The sequence below is a fragment of the Lucilia sericata genome, unplaced genomic scaffold (assembly GCF_015586225.1).
Source record: "Lucilia sericata isolate MDLA Ls3-8-SP2 unplaced genomic scaffold, ASM1558622v1 Contig000882F_arrow, whole genome shotgun sequence".
Lineage (NCBI taxonomy): Eukaryota > Metazoa > Arthropoda > Insecta > Diptera > Calliphoridae > Lucilia > Lucilia sericata.
The window spans coordinates 138,255-165,604 of record NW_023994872.1 but is presented as its reverse complement, the minus strand read 5'-3'; the positions used below and the strand labels follow the sequence as shown (position 1 = coordinate 165,604).

At 31.9% G+C, this 27,350-nt stretch overlaps 1 protein-coding gene across 1 annotated transcript; it reads left to right on the top strand.

The window, feature by feature from the left end:
- Nucleotides 1-9,312: 9,312 nt before the first annotated feature.
- On the top strand, nt 9,313-11,737 carry LOC119608811 (transcription factor Sox-5). The gene has a single exon (XM_037963336.1). The coding sequence runs from the start codon at nt 9,324-9,326 to the stop codon at nt 11,322-11,324; it is 2,001 nt and encodes a 666-aa protein (XP_037819264.1). The 5' UTR covers nt 9,313-9,323; the 3' UTR covers nt 11,325-11,737.
- The last annotated feature ends 15,613 nt before the right edge of the window (nt 11,738-27,350 follow it).

The following is a 27,350-nucleotide window of genomic DNA, read 5'->3' as shown; positions in this document are numbered from 1 at the left end:
GACTCTTTGTCGAACTGCTGGGTATTACCATACATTTCTCTCACACATAGAAATTATTTTAAATACAGAACATAGGTTTAATTTAGTACGCTCTACCCAGCAGTTCGACAAAGAGTCAATGCATACGAAAAAGACAGTAATTTCCACTAATAGTTAACCACCTGGATAATCGTAATTCGTATGTTTTGGGTCATTCGTCACGAATGTACCCTTTGTAACCGAGAATGAAGACAGTCGTCACTTTAGTGTCCTCTTTGTAAGCGGGAGCGGAGACAGTCGTCTCTTTACTGTCCTCAAGTAACCTAGAGATTATACTCTTAAAAGTTGTTTTTTTTTTTTTTTTTTTTTGTACTTCCGAAAGTAGTTATTTTACCCATCTTTTCGAGAAATGATTGTTACTTTCTACTAATGTGCCACCATCTGGTTGACTCAAATTTATATCTTTCGGGTTAATCGTCACATTATTGTCCATAGTATTCTAGAGAGTAGACACTTGAAATTTTTAAATTTTATTTCCATTAATATCTTACCACCTCCAATTCGTATGTTTTTGGTCTTTCGTCACAAATAAACTCTTTGTAAACGAGAATGAAGACAGTCGTCACTTTAGTGTCCCCTTTGTAAGCGAGAGCGGAGGCAATCGTCTCTTTACTGTATCTTTGTAGGGTGTAGAGTGACGATTGACTTCCTCGTAGGACAAGCCCATGTTAAAATGGTTGGTCACCTGGGTAGTCAGGTGGCTAGGGGCCACCACAAGTGGTAGGTTAAGTGGTCAGTTCGGGACTGTCCCGTCGAACTGCTGGGCTATAACAGTATGTTAAGTGGTAGTTTTGTTTTTAATTGTATATTGTAAGGCGTAATGAAAGTAAGTCTAAAATATTAAGGTAAATTTAAATCAATCCATAAAATTTGATAATTTATGAAACCAGTTTAAGGTGGAGGGTATTTAAGATTCGACAGAGCCGAATATAGCACTCTAACTTGTTATATTTAAGACATGAGAAAACTTACATATTTCTACAAATATTTGATCTATTAAAAAAATATTAATATAAATGTAGCTGGGGGAGGGTATTTAAGATTCGGCTGAGCTTGTTTTCATTTTTAAATTTGGGAATTATTTCATAATGAAATAAGTCCCCAAATTTGAGGTGTTATTTCATTTTTGTTGTGGGAAGTTATTTCGTGGGGAGTTATTTCATGACGTCGAAATTTGACATATGTAAGTTTCTTACTAGCCATCACATCTCTATTGCCTTTATTACAATCGGCTCATAATTGAAATTCGCAATAAGTTTTATACGACTCAAAACCAATCTACTTTATGAGAATCTGCATATGATTGACCCTACCTACCATATAAGCTTCCCTTTAGAAAATTATTTTAACGCTCATTACTGGCTTAAAAATACGAGTAAAGCGAATAAATTCGGCACGCATAAGTTTCAAACGAGCCAAAATCTCTCTACATTATTTTATCGGTCCATAAAAAATTACTTAAGTAAATCAGCCCCCTTCAGAAAATTGCTTTAAAGTTAATAGCTGGTAATATATAAAAACAAGTAGGAAAGTATAGTCGGGCATGGCCGACCATATAATACCCTACACCATGAGTATATTTAAAAAAATTTTATTTTTCATAAAGAAACTTTTATGTTGAATTTTACCTTAATTCCAAAGTATTTAAGCAATTTATTGATAAAAAAATAATTTTCTAAATGAGGCTTTATATAGGAGTATAGGTCAAACATGGGCCGATCCTCATTAAATTTGGGAAAAGAATATATTTTTAAATAACAGTTATATTGAGTTTTATTGCGATACAAATGGTTACAAGTCAATTTTATACGCTTAAGATATTTTTTGAAGGGGGGTTTGTATGAGGGCTAGGGTCAAATAAGAGCCGATCATTACGAAAATTTGCAGTGTCATTTATACTTATATAAAACTTATGTGTGTCAATTTTTAGAGAGGTAATAGTATATTTGACGTGATTATGGCATAAAAAGCCCAAATCGGGAGGTACGGTTGTATGGGGGCTAGGTGAAATAATGCACCGATTTCCACCATTTTCAATAGGCATCGTCCTTGTGCCAAAAAACATGCTTGGTTCAAATTTCATCAATCTTGAAAATTACTGCCTGTACCTTGCGCACAAGGTTTACATGGACAGCCAGCCGGACAGACTGGCGGACATGTCTTAATCGACTCAAAAAGTGATTCTGAATCGATCGGTATACTTTTAGGTGGGTGTAGAACCAATATTTTTGTGTGTTACAAACATCAGCCGGACAGACTGGCGGACATGTCTTAATCGACTCAAAAAGTGATTCTGAATCGATCGGTATACTTTAAGGCGGGTGTAGAACCAATATTTTTGTGTGTTACAAACATCAGCACAAACGTATAATACCCTCCCCACTATAGTGGTGTAGGGTATAAAACCCATGAAGATATGAATTTTACTACTCATTAGAGTGTCCCGAAAGACAGTACTTTTGCAAATCATATATAGGTAGACCTCTCAAACGATGCATAGAAAGCATTGTTCATATAAAATTTGGATAAATTGATCTTTCGATATCTTTTTATACTTTTAGAAAATTATCCACCAAAAATTCTGCACAACTTTTTTTGTATGTAGCGCCGTATTTATTCCAAGCTTTTCAAATTAAATAATGATTTTGAATAACTCCAGCACATATTTTCCATTTACCATTTACAAATTCCGAAATTTTTCTAATTAGGGGAAGACGTGGATATTTTAATAAGTAAAATTATTTGGGTATCTGCTTTGTACATCTAACGGTATTTAACCTTTATTTCTTCGGATTTAATAAGAGGTGTCTAAATTCAGCCAAAACTTTTGTGTGGATGCATAAAAGCTAATGAATAAAAATAATATGTTTAAACATACTTTTTTATAAATGGATGTATTTTTGAGAAACAATGATGAGACAAAAACGGTGGTTTTACTCTTTATTAAACTACTCAAAATTGTTTGTCAAATTAAAAGTTTGATTTGTTTTGTTTTCTGTGTCAAGATTCAAGGATTCTTCACATTTTTTAGAGCAGAAAAAAACTTAATTTTGTTATTTTTAAAAGAATTTGAAATCTTCCAATGAGCCCAAGTTTTTCATGATTTTATGCAGAATTTTTCATAATCGTTTCAGAGTTTCTTCAATTGCCTGTACTTTTTCAAATAGAAAGAAAATCGCTTGAAATTTTGTACGGTAGTTAATAAAATGCCCCGAAGCTTTTTGCCTCTATACACCAGGGTCACTATAATTCAAAGTACAGTGTGACCGAATTTAAACTGAACAGTTCTTTAAATCTACTGCACATGGGAAAAATAAAATAACTAATTTGAAAGTGTCCTTGTTCCCTACCAGTGATTAAGAATGCTGATTTTAGTATAATTTCTCAAAAAAAGTTTCCTATATGTTTCTACAAATCAGTCAAAATTTACTAATTAAAGTTAGTTTTCAATTTCTAAATTTTTAAGGGACATTTTGGTCCAGAAACTGTCTTTAAGTATTAAACAAAATGCAGAAAAATATAATAACTATTTTATCGTTATAAGCTAAATTTTGACATCTATTACAAAAAGTGTAGTCATTACAGATAGAAAAATATTCTCTTTACTTTTGGAAGAAACCCGGGCAACGCCGGGTACGCGCAGCTAGTACCATAATTAAATGTTAAAATTTAGTAGTAATTTTTAAAGCATTATTTTAAAATAAATTTTGCTGCAAATTTTATTTACACTTGGTTACTATGCACTATGGTTCAAACGACCACTTTTTTTGGCCAAAACTATTTATTTTACTTCGATGCTACAGAATCTGCATTTTGTTTTCATCAACACTAAATTATAAATAATAACTATTATTGCTTTATTTTTTTAATAACTCAAATTTATGTTTTCGATGAATTTGAAATATATCTAGAGGTTTAAAATATTTATAATAAATAAATACTAAACAAAACAAGTAAGAAAGTATAGTCGGGCGTGACCGACCATATGATACCCTAAACCAGTTATGAATATTAAATGTGATTTATTTTTCATAATAAAGCATTTAACTTCTATTACCTTGTTCCGATACATTTAAGCAATTTATGGATGAAAAACTAATTTTCTGAAAGAGGCTTTATATGGGGGCTAGGGGCAAATATGGACCAAGCCCGATAAAATTTTGTGAATATATTTATATTTATATAATATTTTATTGTGCTTAATTTAATCGCGATATTTGAGTTTATAAGTTAATTTTGGACATTCAAGTAATTTTCTGAAGGGGACTTTGTATGGGAGCTAGGGTGAAATGAGGTGCGATCTCTATGAAATTTGGCAAGGTCATCAAGGCTTGTATAAAACTTAGTTGTACCGCTATTTATCAATATACAGGTAACATAATTATGAGCTCAGAAGCCCTTTTCGGGGGGATCTGTTGTATGGGGGCTAGGTGAAATAATGGACCGATTTTAACCGTTTTCAATAGGCTTCGTCCTTGGGAAAAAAGAGTGTGCCAAATTTCATCCAATTATCTTGAAAATTGCGACCTGTACCTTGAGGATTCAGAAGTACGAGTATAGTAATGAAAATCGACATAAAAAGTATATACAAAACAAAATCTATGTAGAAAATTTTATGAGTATCGGTTTATAATTGACGCATATAAGGCCCACTTCAGAAAATTACTCTTACGCCCACGGTTTAAAAATTGAACAAAAAAATTTTGTAAAAATTAATAGTTTGTTAGTTGAAAAGAGCTCGGTCCATAATAGACTTAAGCCATATTCCAAATATTACCCTGATGTTTATGAGGGGCATTCCTTTCTCGGCATACAGTTTTATGGTGAGTATATGAGATTCGGCACAGTCGAATAAAGGACTCTCTGAATGAATTAAAAAAATACAAATTTATTTACACTGTTTTTAATTTAAATTAAAAAAAGACATAAACAATAATACCAATGTTATTTTCTTGTATTTAAAAGTTTGCTGCTGCTGATGCATTTATGAACATATTTTTAAATCATTTAAATCAAACCGAAATTACCCCTAAAATATCTTTTTTGTGCAATACCGGTAACGCTAAAATATCAATAACGAAATAAGTCAAAATACCGATAACGCTAAAATACCAATACCAAAATAAGCGAAAATACCTATAACGCTAAAATACCAATACTGAAATAAGTTAAAATACCGATACCGCTACCTTATCACCGTTTCAAAACGGTTGCTAACCTTGATTTTTTTCGAAATGACATTCATTTATGTTTTTTTGTAAAAAGTCGTTCTCAAAATTACAAAAAGCAACATGTTAATGGAGCATCGTGTAAGCGGCTGGAGAAACATAGAAAACAACTGAATGCCTGGGTTCAAATCCCGGCTGAGGATTTTTTTATTTGTAATTTGTTACAGAGTGTATAACCTATTACTCGCAAAGTTTTTCTAATCTAATTAGTAACCATTTATTAATTTGTTTAAGGTAGGTGCATATTATTTGAACCTCGTCGAACAAAAATAATTAGTTATTCACCCCAAGAGCAATTAGTTTCCACGTGATTCCAATATTACTTTCTAGCTTACTAGGTAATGGAAGTTTTTGCTGGGACGTTCTAAATTATAGAAGATCAGTGTGACCATTTTGGCATTTTTGCAGCTAGATTTAGCATTTTTTATTTTTATTTAGCTGCAAAATTTTAATTTAGCATTTGGCATTTTATTTAGCATTTTTATAAAATATTTTTAGCATTTTTAGCTTTTTTTGCAATTTTAGTATATAAACAAAAAAAGACAAATTTTTGCAAACAAGATTTATATTGGAAATAGGTTTAACCGGAAAAAATCAGAATTAAATGTCTACCCAAACACAAGCAACAAGAAATATGAGAAATGTAATAATTTACCCTGTAATTCAAAATAATGAAAAAAGATTCATGAAGATAAATAACTTAAAATTACGCCAATACAAGTGAATACTTTAAAATGTTGTATTCTAAAATATTTTTCTGGAACCCAATGCTTTTTTAAATTCGAGGTGATAGAAATAATTCAAGAGATTTCATAATTTTTACAAATACGTTCAGTACGCTATTTTACAAACTAATACTTTTTGTTTGCTCATGGAATGAAACATATAATTTTGGAAAAGGCTATGTATGACGGTTAATTAACAAATTTTATTTTTTCCTATACGAAATAAAGAGGTTTTAATTTTTATCATCCTTCAGGAGTTCTTGTTAATTTATTGAAAATAAGTATTGAAAAAAATCAATAATATATAATTAAGACTTTCTCATCCTACTTTCTGTTCTTTTTATTTTTACCACATTTTTAATAATTTTGTTGTCACGTTTTTTTTTAATTAAAAAAAATACATAAATTTCGAAAATATTATTGACAATTTATTCCAGAATTACAAACTTACGGATTTGAATATATCTCTCAATTCATTTCATACATTCTCATATATATTTTTCCGAAAAAATCTTGGAAGTATGAGTTATAAACCTGACATCTATACACCGAGATTTAAAATTATTTCAACGGAATTTTCAATATTTTTGTGACATGAAAACCATTTTTAAAGTGTTTTGAGGAAGACAAATAAAATTGTTTATATAAAAAAAAGTAAAACTAGAAATATACTTTTCCTCCCGAAACACATATAGGTTTTATACCATGAGCAACTAATGTAATTAATATAGTTTTAATGTAATTTTTGCATTCAGAAATATTTTAAAGTTAGAGACATTACATATTGCTAAATTTACAAAAATTTTGAAATAATTTTTAGCATTTCTGTTTATCTTAATACCACGGAACTTAATTCTTTACTCTACTCCACTATACTACGTTTGAGTATACTAATCGGTTAAGAATCATTTTCTGAATCGATTAAGCCATGTAAGTCTGACCGTCTGGTAGAGGTTGAAATTTTCAAAACAATAAGCACGTATGCTTTTTGATCCAATGACAAAACCTTTTAAAAATGGTTAAAGTCCGTTCTTTATTTTACCTAGCCCCCATACATATACAAATGTATAAAGCCTTTCTTAGAAAATTAGTTTAAATATATTGAAACCAAGGTTCAATTCAACATAAATGCTTTATTACGAAAAATAAATCAAATTTTATACTCATATGGTCAACTACGGCAGAATATACTTTCTTACTTGTTATAAATTACAATGAATTTCAGTTACAAATTAATATCAATTGTTCATAAAAACACTAAAAAAATTTTAGCATTTTTTTTGGCATTTTAAAATCAATTTAGCATTTTTTCTAGCATTATTTTGGATGGGATTTAGCCGCAACATCTTTTGAGACCTGGTCACACTGTAGAAGATATAATGTTTTAGCAAATTATTTCAACAAGCATCAACTTTGATGCCCATATAGCCACGATCGGCAACTCCTATACACTGTGTATTTTGGCCGTTACTAAATTTACAGACACTCACACGAATAGAATGCACAATTCAGTCTCTTATGAGCTGTCATTGAAGGAGGTTGTGTTGTCGCTCGTTTCTTGCTTTTGCAATGAAAATTAACGGAAATATATTAATGCAGGGATGGATAATTCTAATTATTGTTGTACTTTTTTAGCATCTACACTACATATTATGTAGTTTTTAGAATTATAAACTTTTATAAATGTTTTTTCTTACAACTTAAGCAGAAAATTGCAATAATTTACCAATATATACATGAAGTTATGTTAAATCTTTACCCTTAATAGGTATATATTTTATTAAAAACTTAGTTAAAAAGCTCATATTTCTGTTTCAATATTTAAAATAAATATGTGCAAATAAGCCCAAAAAATATGTGCTACTTTTAAACTAAAAAACTATTAGTTTTGTTTTAGATTAATATTATTTGTCAATTTCAGTTTTCCAAGTATGCCTTGTTGTGAAAATGAGAGTACAACTATTTCTCATTTCTTGTTTTTTTTTTCGCTCTTACACTTATACAAGCTCAAAAGGTGGTAGTATATGTCTGCCGATCGCGGCCATACCCTGCCAGCAACTCAACTAACTTTAAATGCATTAAAAGCCGACTTTTTCATCAACTAGTTATGGTTGATTCTTGGATTATTTTTAATGGAGCCAACTGACTATTTTAACATGGTCCTACGCAGTAGTCAATTGTCCGACTCTACATGACTTTTCAACTAGCTTAAAGTTAGTTACTAAAAAATTAGCTTAAAGGTAACTCGTTATTAACTAACTTAAAGTTAGTTGCAGAAAAGTCAAGCAATAGTTTTTTTTTGAATTCCCTACTGTATTAATTAATTATATTTTAATTAAATATATTTAAAATTTAACTACTAGTTATCTAAATTACATTTCGCTTTAATACAAGTTATGCTATTAGTTCGTTAAAATTAATAGACATCAGTTTTCTGCAGGGGAACTAATAATAACACCGGTATCCATAAAATTATGAATTATTTGTTCATTATTTCCATGATTCCCATTGATCGAAATCTAAAATAAATTTTAAAATGTTATGTGTAATGTTAACTGTTAATGTATTATATTTACAGTATTAATCAGCAGAATTTAGAATTTAGAGACCGAGTTTTGAAATATTTAACCTTTTATAATTAATTTTTCCAATTTACTGACTCTAATTTCACAACGTATAGAAGAAAATGACAAAAATGTAAAACAAAATTCCAAATAATAAAGAAACATGAGAAAACATGTCGAAACAAAATGCTCTCCAGATAATTTTGGGGTACTCCCGCATTATATGATAGTTAGCTTGTAGCTAGTCTTTAAAAGTAGGTTGTTTACGTTAATAAATACCAAATTTTGGAACATTTCTGCATTACATTGCTGTTCGTTTATAGTCAGTCTACTAAAGAGATAATTTTGAGGCACTTCTGCATTACATTATAGTTAGCTTGTAGTTAGTATTTAAAAGTCGGTTCTTTACGTTGCCATATAAAAAATTTCGGGACAGCTCTGCATTACATTGTAGTTAGCTTATAGTCAGTCTGTAAAAGTAAACTAGAAGTGAATTTTTCTCGTAGTCGACTACAAAATTGCTGGCAGGGTATAGCCATTTTGCTGCGTTTTTAATACTTGTCGATGAGGTTTTGAAACAGTATACATGGTCAATGTTTTGTACTGCTTCGTTTTGAAACACTATAACTTATTCGAACACAAAGCAACTGACATTTTGTTTGACCCCAAACAATTGATTTAATATAATTATTAACAAAGTCCAACAAGTTTACACTAAGAATTAATTTATTAAAATATTTTTCTTATTTCAGACTCAGTTCGAAATCATGACAAATTTAGATGGTAATCTTCATCACAACCAAGAACAAATAGAGTGCATACATCAGCAACAGGAAAATTGTTTCCAGGAATTACAGCATCAGTTGAATTCCCAGTTATGTGCTGTCGCACAGCATACAAGTTTCACAACACAAACTACCATACAGCAACAACCAACACCAGCAGCAACAATCGTGCCATTTTTACCTGCATTTTTAAGACCTCCTCCCCCACCACCTTCGTCGCATCTAGCGGCGGCAGCTAGCAACCTTCCCGCAGTATTGCATACACACGCCCTCCATGCCTCGCAACATAACAAGATGACAATGCAACCGATGTGGTCTACGGCTGCTGTAGCAGCAGCGCATTTACAGGCCGCATTGGCAGTAGCGGCAGTTGCAGTCAACAATGACTCCAACAATACCAATAACGACGTCGAGCAAGCGAATAAGATGACTAACAATAATAATTCAACAACTGTTGAGAATGGGTCAATGTTGCCGCATGAATATGGCATTGGAAGCAAGAACGTGTTACATAGCCTAGGTTCGGAATTAAACTTTGTTGATGTGGTGGCTAGTACGACTACACCGCCTTCCACACCTTTATATAATGTAAATAACAATAATAATGATAATAACAACAATAGCGAATGCCCTTCGCCAGCGCCTTGTTCTCCAGATGATGTCATTGAAAACATGCAGGTCGATACATCATCCATGGATGACGATAACGATCTTATGTCTAGCTCAAATGGATTCAATAGCCCGAGATCTAACTCCAATTGTTCAGCTCAGGAGGATGTTGTTTTAACAAGTAAAGAGGAGTCCTTGGATGATGAGGATGGCACAGATGCTCCCTTGAACTTGTCAAAACCAAAGTATTCATCAAGATCATCTATTGATGCGGCTATTAACAGCGCCATTTTAATAAAGCGAGAAGATGATCGCCTGACTCCTGTTTCAAACTGTGATTCTCCATTGCATTGGCAATCATCTTCGTCATCAAACGCTGATACAAATTTTGTTTCCATCCACGTTTGGAATAACCCAGAAACTCATGAACCCGATACGATAGCACCTTTTAATAACATTGAAAATATATCGGTTACACGAGTTGCTCGTAATAGTCGGGATTCCACCAGTACATGTACTGGAAAACGAATTGCGGACAAATTTAGCCCTGCTGTTCATCAGGAACTTAAGCCGGCTAGTAGAGCTAAACAAGCAGATTCACCTGCTACGTTCTTAACACAAGATATCCATTCCAATCTACGTGAAAGTTGCAGCAATAACCGGGACACCAGTAGCAATCATGGGCATGGTCATGGCCACGGACACGGCTATCACAGCAAGCAACATATAAAACGACCCATGAATGCCTTCATGGTTTGGGCTAAGGATGAGCGTCGGAAAATTCTTAAAGCATGCCCCGACATGCATAATTCGAATATATCGAAAATATTGGGAGCCCGCTGGAAAGCCATGTCAAATGCCGATAAACAGCCCTATTACGAAGAACAGTCTCGTCTTTCAAAACTCCACATGGAACAACATCCAGACTACAGATATCGACCTAGGCCAAAGCGCACATGCATTGTAGATGGCAAAAAAATGAGAATTTCCGAATACAAAGTCCTTATGCGTAACAGACGAGCAGAGATGCGACAATTGTGGTGCCGCGGCACAGGCTCTCCCGGTGCGAATATTCCAGGTTCCGCACGACCACCCTGTCATCATTCTCCCGAATGCGAAAATGAAGTGCAAGCAGCAGTTACCGCTGCCTATCAACTACAGGACATGGGTCAAGCAGTAGCCGTTGCAGCAGCCGCTGCTGCAGTAGCAGCTGGCATTAATAAAATGGAAGAATGCAACTCTAATTTAATAGATCGTGCCACTCCAACTACAAGCAGTAGCAATAGCAATTACTATCCCGCTGAAAGTATATCAGAGTCGGAATTTGCAAATGAGAGTAATGCAATTGGTTTTGAATCTCGCGATGACGACTGAGTGGATCAATATTATTCTGAAATTATTTAACATACGTATTATGAAATTATAGTTATTTAAGAGTAGCATAAACAGCAGCAGAACCGGCAGCAACAATAGTATAACATTTTTTAATAATGACACAAATACACACAAACCTACATTATACAATACACAAATACACGTTTCAAATAAACACATTAACATACATAAATTAAAGCGTTGAGTTCCATACAAATTTGTTAAAAACAAAAACAAATTACAAGTAACGCAACGCTCAACGCTTTAATTTAGGTATGGCCGTAAGTAATTTTTTCCGATTTACCTTTTGTAAAGGGCTGAACCGCAATTTTAAAAAACAAATCGAAATAACCCTTGGTATAATATTTCAACGCTGAAAATTTTAGTCAAATCGAATTATAGCTTATCGGATATGAATCGTAAAGGTTAAAATCTGTTGAACCATTTGAAATTTATTGTGAAATTAAAACTCAAATACATCGTCGTCCCGGAATTGTCTTCACGTATATCACAAAATAAAAATAACTTGAGTTAGGGTATTTTTTTGGGTAAAATTTGAAGATCGATCTATTCAATTCACAGGTTTCTATTTCTTATGGTTTATATCCACTTTTCTTAAAAATTTAATTTGTTATCTTTCCGTATGTCTAATTTTTGTGAATATACAACAAACAGTGTATGAAATTATTAAAATAAAACAAGTAAGAGTGCTATATTCGGCTGTGCCGAATCTTATATACCCTTCACCATAGTGTATTTAAACAAGTTAGAGTGCCATATTTGGCTGAACCGAATCTTAAATACCCTCCACCAACTACTTTTATATTACTACTTTTTTGTAGAAATAAGTTTTCTCATGTCTTAAATAGGAAAACCCCAAGATTTAAACAGCTTAAATCTGTTACTATTGCAAGATTTATTGAACATTACAAACGCCATTTTCTTTTATAAGCGTTTAAGTGATTTTCGGGAGGTTACCTTATATGGGAGCTATGACCAATTATGGACCGATCGGAAAAAAAACTTCACAGTAATATTTCTGTATATAAGAGAAATACTTGTACCAAATTATATATGGATATCTTAATTTAGTAATGAGTTATGCGCGTTTAAGTGATTTTCGGGAGAGGACGTTGTATGGGAGCTATGTTCAATTATGGACCGATTTAGAAAATTTTTTCTCTATATTAATTCTATTGACATTAATTTGTAAAATTTTGTTAAGATATCAACATTCTGAAGTTGAAGTTATTAACAATAAACTCATTTTCCAGGAATATGTAATTTCGTATGGGAGGTGTAAGAAATTGTGGACCGATTCCGGCAATTTTGAACAGGAATAAAGCTCTAGTGTAAAAACAAATGTATGATGAGTTTCATGGAATTATATTGCATAGTTTTAGTGAAAATTAATGATTTAGTGAAATATAATGATTATTTTTTCCGGAGTTGTTTTAAATTTTGATTCATAACCTTTCCCGATGTAAACCGATTTTGCTCCTTTTCAATACCAAACTGCCTAGCACAATAGGGAATATTCTGGTCAAATTTAAATAAATTATTTCACTTCCACCACTGATGGTGGTGGAGGGTATAAAAATATCAATTTTATTAAATTTATTTCATTTTCCCAACTATATCATTATTATAGCAATAGGAAAACAAAATGGAGCCAACTGACTATTTTAACATGGCGATGTCCTACGCAGAAGTCAATTGTCCGACTCTGCATGACTTTTCAACTAGCTTAAAGTTAGTTAATAAAAAATTTGCTAAATTTTGGGGTACTCCTGCATTATATTATAGTTAGCTTGTAGCTAGTTTTTAAAAGTCGTAATAAATATCTATCTTTGGAACATTTCTGCATTACATTGTTGTTCGTTTATAGTCAGTCTACTAAAGTTAACAAATAAAATCATAATAATAGAGAAACAAGAGAAAACATGTTATTCTCTTATTAATTCTCTCCAGATAATCTTGGGATACTTCTGCATTACATGATAGGTAGCTTGTAGTTAGTCTTTAAAAGTAGGTTCTTTACGTTGCCAAATACAAAATTTCGGGACAGCTCTGCATTACATTGTAGTTAGCTTATAGACAGTCTGTAAAAGTAAACTTGAAGTGAATTTTGCTCGTAGTCGACTACAAAATTGCTTTCAGGGGAAATACCCAAAAAACCAAAAACAAAATACACAACGCAATGAATAAGCAGTGTTGTTGCCACCACCACCATCAGTGGTGATAGAGGGTATATATAAATTTGTCATTCCGTGTGTAACACCAAGAAATATTCATCTGAGACCCAACAAAGTAAATGTATATTCTTGGCCCTTATGAAATTCTGAGTCGATTTATCTATGTCCGTCCGTCTGTCTGTTTAAAACACGCTAACTTAAAAACGAAGTGAAATAAATTATTGAAATTATGTTATTAATTATTGCCTATTCCCTATTGTCTTAGGCAGTTTGGTATTGAAAATGAGCAAAATCGGTTTACATCGGGAAAAGTTATGAATCAAAATTTAAAACAACTCAGAAAAAATAAGCATTTTAACACATTCTGACGTAATTTTCACTAAAACTATGCAATATAATTCCATAAAAATTATCATATATTTGATTTTACATGAGAACTTTATTCCTGTTGAAAATTGGCGGAATCGGTCCACAATTTCTTATACCTCCCATACGAAAGTACACATTCCCGGAAAATGAGTTTATTGTTAATAACTTCCCTCAGAATGTTGATGTCTTAACAAAATTTTACAAATTAAAATTCTATGTCAATAGAATTCATAAAGAGAAAAAAATTTCTAGATCGGTCCATAATTGGACATAGCTCCCATAAAACGTCCTCTCCCGAAAATCAAACTCGCATAAGTCATTACTAAATTATGATATCCATATAGAATTTGGTACAAGTATTTCTCTTATATACAAAAATATTACTGTGGAATATTTTTCCGATCGGCCCATAATTGGTCATAGCTCCCATACAAGGTCCCCTCCCGGAAATCACTTAAACGAACATAACTTATTACTTAATTAAGATATACATATAAAATTTGGTACTAGTATTGCTCTTATATACAAAAAAGCTACTGTGAAATTTTTTTCCGATTTGTCCATAATTGGTCATTGTTCCCATACAAGGTCCCCTTTAGAAAAACACTTAAAGGCACACAACTCATTACGAAATAGAAGAGACTAAAAATAACTGGGCCACATAACCTAAGTGATTGAATTGTGATTTATTTTTGTTTTTTAAAATAAATCACTCAGAATAACAGTTATAAAATGATTTTTACTTAAATGGTTTTGTATAACCTTTACTACTTTTGTTTTGTTACTTATGTTTATGCTGAGCACTTGGTTTTTGTATTCCTTTTTTCTCTTGCTTATATGAGAGTGGGAGAGTATATTGTTGTTGTTTTCTATGATTTCTGAACAGCGTTGCCACTTACAATTTATTTTTCTTACCAAAACGTTCCAAAAACTACCAAACTTTTCCTTAGGGACAATTGCTTCTGTTTAGAGTTTCATTATTTTTAAAACTAATATGTAATATCATACAATGATTTGTTCCAAAGAATCAATGGTTTACTTTTACGTAATTAGACAAAATTTCTAAACACTTTGGTTCTATATAGTTATGAAACACATAATTGCTGTTTTCGACAAAATTTGTACCAAAATCATTCCCGAGAAAATAGTAATAGTATTATATTCGGCTATGACGAATCATATATGTATATCCACCATCAGCATCTATCGTATAAATTGAGGATGGATAAATCCTTTTATTATACTACGGTTAACTAATTTGCTAAAAGGGGATCAATTGTGGACCAATCGACATAGATTTCGGTTCTTAAAAAACTGCTTCAACAGACAGACGGGCGGACATGGCTGAAAAAAAAAAACCTGAAAAAAATATATACTTACAAACGGAATTACAATATCAAACAAAAAGATATATTAATTTTGTTATTCCGTTTGTAAGATAGTAGTCCCACCAAATAATATATTCATTCATGAATCTGGCTTCTTAGAAAAAAATGAATTAGTGTGGCCTCCAGTAGGTTAGTGGTTTATGTTATAGTCAGACCTGACGTCGTGCGTTCAATCAACGATGCAAGCCTAGAGTATTCCTTCCGATTTTATGTAACATCCTCATTTCAAACTAACTAACTTACTAACATTCATGAATCAGAAATGTTGAAATACATAGAAACTTAATATTTTCTTAGAACAAACCATATAAACTTAACAAGGATAAACTTAAGATTGACGTATTTATTAAAATTCTTATTACTTTGCCATAACAAGATCAGAAATGTTTATAAATTCATATGCATGAGATCAAAATTATCTAATCCTACCAAATTTGGACCAAAATTTAAGCCTACTAACCAAACTACCAAAAGTCATTTCAGAGATTTGAAACTACCAATTTTGGTCCAATTGGACCAAAGTGGCAACGCTGCTTCTGAAGGTAGTATGTGTGTATGTTTTGCTTTTAAAAATAAAAATCATAAGCAGACCTTTTCAAAAATGTTTACAAAATAAAAATCAATTGTAGCACGCTATTTTCGGTTTCTCTCAACCACCTATCAAAAAAAAATCTAACATAAAGGTTTCTCTCAGATAAACTGCAAAAACACAATTATAAAAGGTGATCGCAGCAAATAACCATATAAAAACAAAGTGGACCCGTTATTTTCAGTCTCTGCCAAATAGTGATATCCATAAAAAAATTTGTCATAAATACTATTTTTGTACATAGAAATATTATTTTAAAATTTTTTCACGATCGGTTCATATTTGGTCATAGCTGCCATACAAGGTTCCCTCCCGAAAGTCAGTTAAACGCACATAACTCATTACCAAATATTGATATACATACATTTAGCACAAATATGGCTCTTATATACATAATTGGTCATAGCTCCCATACAATGTCCTCTTACGAAAATCTCTTAAACGCACATTACTCATTTTGATAAAGCGAAATTGATACAAAATTTTGCACAAATATTAGTTTTGTATAAAAAAATTATATTTTAAGATTTTTTTCACGATCGGTTCATAATATGTGTGCGATCGGTCCCATACAAGGTTCCCTTCCGAAAATCACTTAAACACACATTACTTATTACTAAATTACGATATAGATACAAAATTTGACTGAAATATAGCTTTTATATACAGAATATATTGGTCATATCTCCCAAAATAGGTCCTGCCCTAGTATCGCTAAAGCATATCTTAGGGCGCTTTAAAGATATAAAAGAAAATGGCGTTTGTAATGTTCAATAAATCTTGCAATTGTAACAGTTTTAAGCTGTTTAAATCTTGGGGTTTTTCTATTTAAGACATGAGAAAACTTATTTCTACAAATATTTGATCGATTTAAAAAGTATTAATATAAAAGTAGCTGGTGGAGAGTATTTAAGATTCGGTTCAGCCGAATATAGCACTCTAACTTGTTTTTTATGAAATTTTCAGAGGTTGTCTCTGATTTCTGCTTATATCTCCGTTGGTTATGGACGGATTTTGCTGATGTTAAATAGGAAACTTCTCGAAAGCATGTCTGATAGAGTTATTGAATATTTTGATCCCGAAGATATCCGGGGTCTTCAGAAAACTGATTTCAACAGACAGACGGACAAGGCTTAATAGACTCCGCTATCTATAAGGATTCAGAATATATGTATATACTTTTTAGGGTCGGAAAATTTTATTTTGAAAATTACAAACGGAATGACAAACTTATATATACCCTTCTCACGTTAGGCCACCCCCTCCCCCCGGGCATGTTTCCTTGATGTCAGACCGCATCTTGGTGTATTGCAATCCGTAGATAGGTGCTACCAATACCTGTAGTCTTCCGGGACTATAAATTGGTGTTGACAATTTACTGCCTGGCCTAGTACTTGCATAAATTGGAAAGAGGTCTAACCAGAACACCACATAATCTGGTACTACGGGTGGCCAGTTGCCCACAGGACTTGTCCTGGCTGGTCAGTCGGTTGAGGTTCCTTCGGGATCCACGTAGTGGCTGTGGTTGAAACCTAAATCGCAGGAAGGGGATGCTTGGTTAAAAGACTGATACACGGTGAAATATAAATTTTCAAGATACATTTCTGTTATCGTTCCTAGATGCAAGGAGCGGTACAAATTACAGAGCATGACTGTGGATGAATAAAATGTTGGAATTGAGCTGATAATGCAAAGATTGGGTAAACGAAGATGAAAGATGTTTCTGATGTCTACTTTGATTGTATAGAGAGAATGGAGTGATTGATGTATTTGACGGATGTGTGATGGTGTAACGATGAACGATGTGTTAGACTAAGGTCTGGCAAAAGGAGAAGGATGATATGGTGCAAGGTCGTCACTGCCCTTTCTTTAATTTATTAGCGATTTTCCAACATGGTTGAGTGCATGCTCAACTTATCACAGTGGGTCTTTGTGGCCACTGAAATAAAGTATTGTCAATTAATATTATCCGTGTTTCGGACTACCAATTACGTCCCCTAGGTGCTGTTGCCGAATCAACGGAGCCATAGTAGTGTGGTTGGGCGACATTATGTCGGGGTAAATTCAGCTTCCCAGCAAAAATTTTCATTACCTAGTAATCTAGAAAGTAATATTGGAATCACGTGGAACCTAATTACTTTTGGGGTGAATAACTAATTATTTTTGTTCGACGAGGTTCAAATAATATGTACCTACCTTAAACAAATTAATAAATGGTTACTAATTTGATTACAAAAACTTTGCGAAATAACTAGTTACAAATAAACCTACAAATATGTTATGTGATAGCTAGTTATTTTGGGCCGACTTTGTATGTAGAAAAAAAAAAATAAAAAATTTTTTCGGCCGGGATTTGAACCCAGGCATTCAGTTGTTTTCTATGTTTCTCACTCCAGCCGCTTACTCGATGCTCCATTAACATGTTGCTTTTTATAATTTTGAGAACGGCTTTTTACAAAAATATATAAATGAATGTCATTTTGAAAAAAATAAACAGTATCCAGCAGGGCTCGAACCACGAACCCCCTGTTTGTTAAATGAACGACCTAGTCAATTGAGCCATAACAAATCCAAATTGTCTTGTTCTTTACCAGTAATAACCTATTCAGCTAAATGAAATAATGTGGATGATAATGAACACTCATTACCAAGTAATGTATGAAATAACTACTGGCTATTACCAAAAATTTCAGATTTTTTGCTGGGTTGCTCACGTGTGTGTAAAAGATACTGGAAATAGTCTACCTATAACACCATCTGACACTTTAAATTAGACACGAACCAGATGATAGAAGTCTGAAACTAGAGACTAAATGATGCTAAACTGCGTTCATAGTTTTTTATTTCGTGATCCAGTTTTCTTGTAAAAGGACTTAAAAATTGCATAGGGACACATTCAAAAAAATGTTTTACCTAAATACTTCTGCTTACCCTACTATGCCAAATTTGATGTCAAAATAACAAAAAGAGATGGGAAATATTTTGTGCAATTTTATATAAATTAATGAAACTTTAACTTCAATTTCCCAAAAAAAAAATTCTGGAGGTACTTGAAGATAACTTCGGGGCGATGATATGTCTTTAGGTCTATTTGAGAACTAATTTGGCTGACTGATCAATTCATAAAAATTCAGCTATGCACTATTGTTTAAATAAAATAACTTTTACCCATTCCTAGTCAATTTCTTTAATTTTAGAATATTTGTAATAGACAATTTAGGAAAATTTTAAGATAAACTCTCGTAATCAAGTCATGACCCACAGGCATTTTAAACGAAATAAACCTATCTGTTTTTACTAAAATTTTCTGAGTTGGATTTGTCAAAATTTTCGTAAAAAACAACCTAAAGATAATATATGTAAATATTTTTGAATTAATATATACGAATTTATACACCGCTCATATTAGTCACTAAACGTACAAAACTGAAAATTAAGTTATAACTTTTTATAATCAAGAATTATTTCACCAATAATCTGTGTGCCATAAATATGTACATATATAGGTTATTTGTCACACAAACAACATTCATGCGAAAAAAAATTCGCAACTACTGTGAATTTTCCTCTAATATGTCCGTATTAGTCATATTTTGTAACAGGAAAATATTAGAACTATATCTGAGTTGAGAATTTTTTTTTCATTAGTAAAAAGAAACTGGAATCACAACCGCTCTTTTCTTAAATGTTTTTTGGTATAATTGTGCTTTATAAAAATATGGGGAATTTCGTGTCAAGATCAGATTAACTGTCCACCATATACTCAAAATGTTTAATTAAGGACCACAATTGCTCTGTTTTCCCCGGATAGAATTAATCCTAACTTGGGTTCATGTAAAATTTTATATTCCTTGAAAGAGTGCCTTGTACAGTAGAGTGTCCCGAGGAACGACCTTTTTAAGAATTTCATGTACCTCTCAATCGATGCGTATTACTGTACTGAACATGAGAAAAATAAAAAAATATATTTTTTCGAATGGTCCTCAGTTCCCTACCAGCGATTGAAAATCCTGACCTCGGTATAATTAGTGAAAAATAAAATATCTCCAATTTTGGGTCTTAAAAATTCCACAATCTTGAGCTGATTACGGGAAAAATAATTTAAACATTTTTGTAGGTTGGAGAGGCATAGTATTTTCGCTTTTATTCGAAATAGGTGTCAAAACTGTCGTAATTTTTAGCTTATATAGAAAAATATTTAAAAAATTGTTTGGCATTTGGTTTGGTCCATTTGAGAATTTTTTAAATTATTTTGAAGTTTCTATGCCACTTATAATACACTAAAAGTTGTTTTGCGGGCCACAAATACTGTACAAAAATTTAATTATTTTCTTTGCGATAAGCTCAAAATTTCGGAATTTTTAAGACTCATTTCGAAAAGATTGCTGAAATTTTTTTTTGAACATATTGTACTGAAATCAAAATTTTCAATGTACAGGGGGTCTTGGGCGTGGCGGGGTATGTCAAAAACCAGCTTCACGATATCAACTTTTTTATTCTTTTGTAACCCATGTACTTTATGTAACTATGCTCATGGACATTAGGGTGTCCCGTGGACCACTTTTTTGGAGGGATACATCTCAAACAATGCGTTCGAATGTACTAAATACGATAAAAATAAAAAAACTTTTTGAAAAGGTCCTAAGTTCCCTACCTGCGATTGAAAATTTTGATCTCAGTACAATATGTTCAAAAAAATTTCTGCAATAAGGGGCATATAAATTTCGAAATAATCTAAAAAATCTTAAATGGACAAAATCAAATGCCAAACTATTTTTTAAATAATTTTTTGTATAAGCTAAAAATTACGAAAATTTTGACACTTATTTCGTTAAAAAGCGAAAATAATATACCTCTCCAACGCACTAAAAATCATTTTGTGCACCAAAATTACTCCACAAAAATTTTAAAATTATTTTTTCCGTAATCAGCTCAAAATTACGGAATTTTTGGGATCCATTTAAAAAAATTTAAGATACATATTTTATTTTTCACAAATTATACTGAGGTCATGATTTTCAATCGCTGGTAGGCAACTGAGGACCATTCGAAAAAAAATATCTTTTCAATTCAATTTATTATTTATTTATATCATTATGTATATAAATTTCATTTTAACAAAGTCAACGTTAGCTAAATTGTGAAGTCGTTGTGTGGAATAGTACCAAGGCAAATTTTACAACATTTGTAGCAGTAAAAATATCTTTTATTTTTCTCGTTTTCAGTACATTAATACGCATATTTGAGAGGTATTCCTACATGAAATTCTTAAAAAGGCTGTTCCTCGGGACACTCTAATGGACATTATGACACTTTTCTTTGAGTTATAATGCCCATGGATACTATGTGTTCTAACGTTCATTGCGTATTATAATCCATTGAAGATTACGGTACGCCGCAGTGTAATCGTACAACGCATTGCCAGATAAAATTAAAAATATAGTCCTTGTTTTGCCCATCTGCAATATTATTATGATCTGCACATATCTGAATGCGATAAAACACCCTAAGGTATACATATATCAATACGGAACTAGTCCCAATGTATCATTCTAAATAATATTATAAGAACAAACGCCAAAAAATATACATACATGCATACATACATACATACATACATACATACATACATACAATACATACATACATACATACATACATACATTCATACATACATACTACATCATACATACATACATACATACATACATACATACATACATACATACTACATACTACTACATACATACATACATACATACATACAAAATACATACGACATACATACATACATACATACATAACATACATACATACATACATACATACATACATACATACATACATACATACATACATACATACATACATACATACATACATACATACATACATACATACATACATACTACATTACATACATACATACATATACATACATACATACATACATACATACATAATACAGTACATACATACATACATACATACATACATAACATACTAAATACATACATACTCATACATACATACATACATACATACATACATACATACATACATACATACATACATACATACATACATACATACATACATACATACCATACATACATACATACATACATACATACATACATACATACATACATACATACATACATACATACATACATACATACATACATACATACTACATACATACATACATACATACATACATACATACATACATACGTATGTACATACATACATACATACATACATACATACATACAACGTAATTTCAGTTGCAAATACCAATTTATTATTAAATTATGTACCGGTGAATGAATATTAGCCCGATTGGGAAAAAATTAAATTTTGTTAACCTTCTGTCCTGTTCACACGTGTTTTTACTCTGTCCGCAATTAAATGTCGTTTATCGTGTGATTTAATGTTTATATTGTCCCCAACGTTGTGTCCGCGTCGGAAGAACAAAATAATATCTCGTTAAAGAAAAAATTTACAAACAAGCAATCAAAAAATAACAAAAAAAAAAAAAATTGTGAAATATATTAAAAATTAAATAAAAAAACAAGTAAGAAATTATAGTCGGGCGAGGCCGACCATATAATACCCTACACCTTTGACAAAAATATAATGTGATTTAGTTGCCATAATAAAGCATTTAAGTTGAATTGTACCATGCCTTAGATATACATACTTAAGACGTTTATTGTTGAATAAAATTGTGGACATTTAAGTGAAATTTTGATGGGGACTTTTCATAGGGGCTAGGGTCATATGAGAACCTATTATTATGGAATTCGTGAGGGTCATCAAGTCTTGTATACAACTTGGTTTTTGCATATTAAACATAATTATGAACTTAAAAGCCCTATTCGGCGGGTTCAGTTGTATGGGGGCTAGGTGAAATAATGGACCGATGTAAACCATTTTCAACAGGCTTCATCTACGGTACCATAACAGATCATGTGCCAAATTTTATTGAATTATCTTTAAAATTGCGACCTGTAGTTTGATTACAAAGTTTAAAAGCCCTATTCGGGGGTTCAGTTGTGTGGAATGGACCGATGTTAAACATTTTCAATAGGCTTCGTCTACGATACCATAAAAGATCATGTGCCAAATTTCATTGAATTATCTCCAAAATTGCGACCTGTAGTTTGATTACAAGGATTACAAGCCCTATTGGGGGGTTCAGTTGTATGGGGGCTAGGTGAAATAATGGACCGATCTTAACCATTTTCAATGGGCTTCGTCCCTGGGACAATAGAAGATCATGTACCAAATTTCATTGAATTATCTTAAAAATTGCGACCTGTAGTTTGATTACAAGGTTTACATGGACGGACGGACATAGCTAAATCGACTCTGAGCCGATTGGTATACTTTAAGGTAGGTATAGGACCAATATTGTGCGTTACAAACATCAGCACAAACCCAATATACCCTCCCCACTAAAGTGGTGTAGGGTATAATAAAACACAATACACATATGGAACAAAAACAAAAATCCACAACACTCTCTTATACAAAACAATAACATAAAACAAGTAAGAAAGTATAGTCGGGCGTGGCCGACCATATGATACCCTACACCAGTTATGAATATTAAATGTGTTTTATTTTTCATGATAAAGCATTTATCTTCAATATTCCCTTGTTCCGATACATTTAAGCAATTTATGAATGAAGAACTTATTTTCTGAAAGAGGCTTTATATGGGGGCTAGGGGCAAATATGGACCAAGCCCGATAAAATTTTGTGAATATATTTATATTTACATAATATTTTATTGTGCTGAATTTCATCGCGATATTTGTGTTTATAAGTTATTTTGGGACATTCAAGTAATTTTCTGAAGGGGACTTTGTATGGGAGCTAAAGTCAAATGGGGCCCGATCTTTATGAAATTTGGCAGGGTCATCAAGACTTCTATAAAACTTAGTTGTACCGCTATTTATCAATATACCGGTATATTTAACATAACTATGAGGTCAGAAGCCCTTTTCGGGGGTTCTGTTCTATGGGGGCTAGGTGAAATAATGGACCGATTTTAACCGTTTTTAATAGGCTTCGTCCTTGGGTCAAATAAAACGTGCGTTCATCCAGCCAGCCAGACGGACGGACGGACATAGCTTAATCGACTCAGAAAACGATTCTAAGCCGATTGGTATACTTTTAGGTGGGTCTAGGACGAATATTTTTGTATGTTAGAAACATCAGCACAAATCCAATATACCCTCCCCACTAAAGTGGTGTAGGGTATAAAAATACAATTTAAATGCAACAATAACAATATTCACTAATAAAACAGAAAGAGAAACATAAAATAAAAACACCGCTAAATGCAACAACAATAGCCACAGCAGAATAAATCATAATTTCCAACAGTGTTGGCACTTGTTAATAGTGTTGACACAATAGGCTGTTTTTTATCATGATGACCACATCAGGGCTTTTATGGCTCCTTTAAATTGCGTCATTGTGAAACCGTTTCCCTATCCTCTGACCACTGATTTCCTGTGATATTAGTGTTATTATATTGATTGTTGTTGAACTGTTTGATGACGAAGGTATAACACTGGTCACCAAGCAGTTTCATTAACAATAACACGGTGTGACAAAATTACAAAAAATTAATAAACTTATCGCGAGACCTAGTGAAGATGGTAGGTCTAGTATAGTAGATTACAGTACCATTTTTAGAATCTTCAATATACCCTAAAAATCGGAAGATATTGGAAAAAACGCTTTTTGTTGACAAGACAGACCAAAAAAATTATATCTCAAAATTTTCTTTTCCAATTTAATATTTTTCAACGGTTTTGAAAAGAGTTTCCCTTGGCCTTTTTAAAATGTATACACACATTTATATTTTTTACGGAGATGTGTAAAATATTTAGATCTAAATACAAATTTTTATATATATTTTTCATTTTTTTACAATTCACGATCATTTTTGTCCCACACTTTATTTGAAAACATATTTTTTAAATATTTTTTTATTTTAGCCCATATCTTTATGAATAAAATAAGATATGAAACGTTGAAATCAGATAAAAACTGACAGAAATAGAATTTTTTTCGTAAAATCAAAAATTTACCAAATCTCTCTTTCCTGAAGTAAAATATCAACTTAAGATATGGGCAATTCCATACGCTTGTATGTGACATTCGCACGCCTTCAGAGTGGTATAGATTTTGTAAAATTAGGAGTACTTGGAAAACAATTTTGTCATTCTGTTCCATTTAAAGAATGGTATATTTGCAAAAGGAATCATTCCATTCGGAACCTTGTTTTCCAAAATATGGATTAAAATATGGCGATATCATACGTGACAAAAAACGGAAGTGATTTTAAAGTACATGTAAATATTTACGAAAATCTGCTAATTCTGTAAGTGTATCTTTTTTGTTTTAATTTCTTACACTATGGGACATATTGTTCATTAGTAATCCATAATTTTTAAATAAAAAAAAAATTAATATAATTTTATAATGAACATTTTTAAATATCGTACGTGACACATCGTATGTGACAGATTTTTCTCCTGATTTTTTTTAGGTTATAAAATATATATTTTGGAAATATATACATACACACACTTCAATAAAGCAAAAGGAGTAGGAAAGTGCAGTCGGACATGGCCGACCTATATACATGTTTAAGCAATTTATAGATAAAAATAAAAACCTGGAGTTATATGGCGACTAGGGTCAAATATGGACCGATCCTCATAAAACTAGGGTGTGATTTTAATTCATATAAAACTTATTTGTGCCAAATTTTATCATAATACTAGTGATTAGAGGTGAGTTACGCACGTTTAAGTGTTTTTATGAAATTAAACTTTGAAGTCAAATGAGGTCCAATCGTTTCGAAAATCGGCATAAAGGTTTAGGCTTATAAACATTTTAGATCTGCCGATTTTTGAAGGGATAGTATTATAATTAACAGAATTATGAGCTAAAAAGTGATATCTTCGGGTCCGTTTGTATGGCGGCGAGGTGTAAAAATATAGCAATTTCAAAAATATTCAACAGTCTTCGTCTTTGGTGCTACAAAAGATCATATACCAAATTTTGAATTATCTTCAAAAATGCAAAAGTTATAAGGGTTTTTTTTTTTCAGTCGTGGTTTACCTTTTCATGGAATTGCCCATATGCAACACAAATATAAGCTTTATTATTCAAATTGATAATTTACTTTAGAAATGAAAGATTTGGAAAATTTTTGATTTTACGAAAAAAATTCTATTTCTGTCCGTTTTTATCAGATTTCAGCGTTTCATATCTTATTTTATTCATAGAAATATGGGCTAAAATAAAAAAATATTTAAAAAATATGTTTTCAAATAAAGTGTGGGTCAAAAATGATCTTAAATTGTAAAAAAATTAAAAAAATATATAAAAATTTGTATTCAGATCTAAATATTTTACACATTTCCGTAAAAAATATATAAGTGTGTATACTTTTTAAAAAGACAAAGGAAACTCTTTTCAAAACAGTTGAAAAATATTAAATCGGTTAAGAAAATTTTGAGATATAATTTTTTTGGTCTGTCTAGTCAACAAAAAGCGTTTTTTTTCCAATAGCTTCCGATTTTTAGGGTATATATATATATATATATATATATATATATATATATATATATATATATATATATATATATATATATATAGGTATATATATATATATATATATATATATATATATATATATATATATATATTCTAAAAATGGTAAAATGATCTACTCATCTAGGTCTATAAAAAGCATTATATCGCGTAAGGAGTGTTTTTTAGTGTCACACAGTGTAATCAATTATAGGAACACTATATCATAGGAAATAGACAATTGATTTGAACTTCTTCTTGTATCGTAATGGCGGGTCGCTTTCCCATCGACTTTTGCAAACATACGCGGGTTGAGAGCGATTTTTTTCTCTGTATATGCTCACGTTTGTTTCCATCAGCCGGATGTGAAACCCAGGTATCTGAGAATGCTGATCCGCTTTTCAACTTCCACCGGGGCATTGCTATGTACGTTCACAATAAAGTTGTGAACCAGTGCCAGCAATCATTAGGCACTAATGATACCGAATTTAGCTGTCTCTGGGTTAAATTCAAAATCAGGACACACTATTTGAACTTCGGGTTTCATTACAGAAGTCCAAACACGGGAAAGGATGCTACCATATTGAACTTCGACGCCCTTTCCGATTCCATACTGAAGATTCTTGAGAGTTGTCCGAACAATGAAATTGTAGTTGCTGGTGATTTCAATGTTCATAACTCATCTTGGCATAGCCATTCAAGTCATACAACTCCGGAAGACCAATATGCTATAGCTATTTGCCGCGTACAACCGCCTTGCGCAATTAATGAATGAACCAACACATACTTCATGTCTTGAAGGGCACCAAAATAATACCCTCGACCTTTTTTCAAACCTCACATCCTGATAAGTATGAAG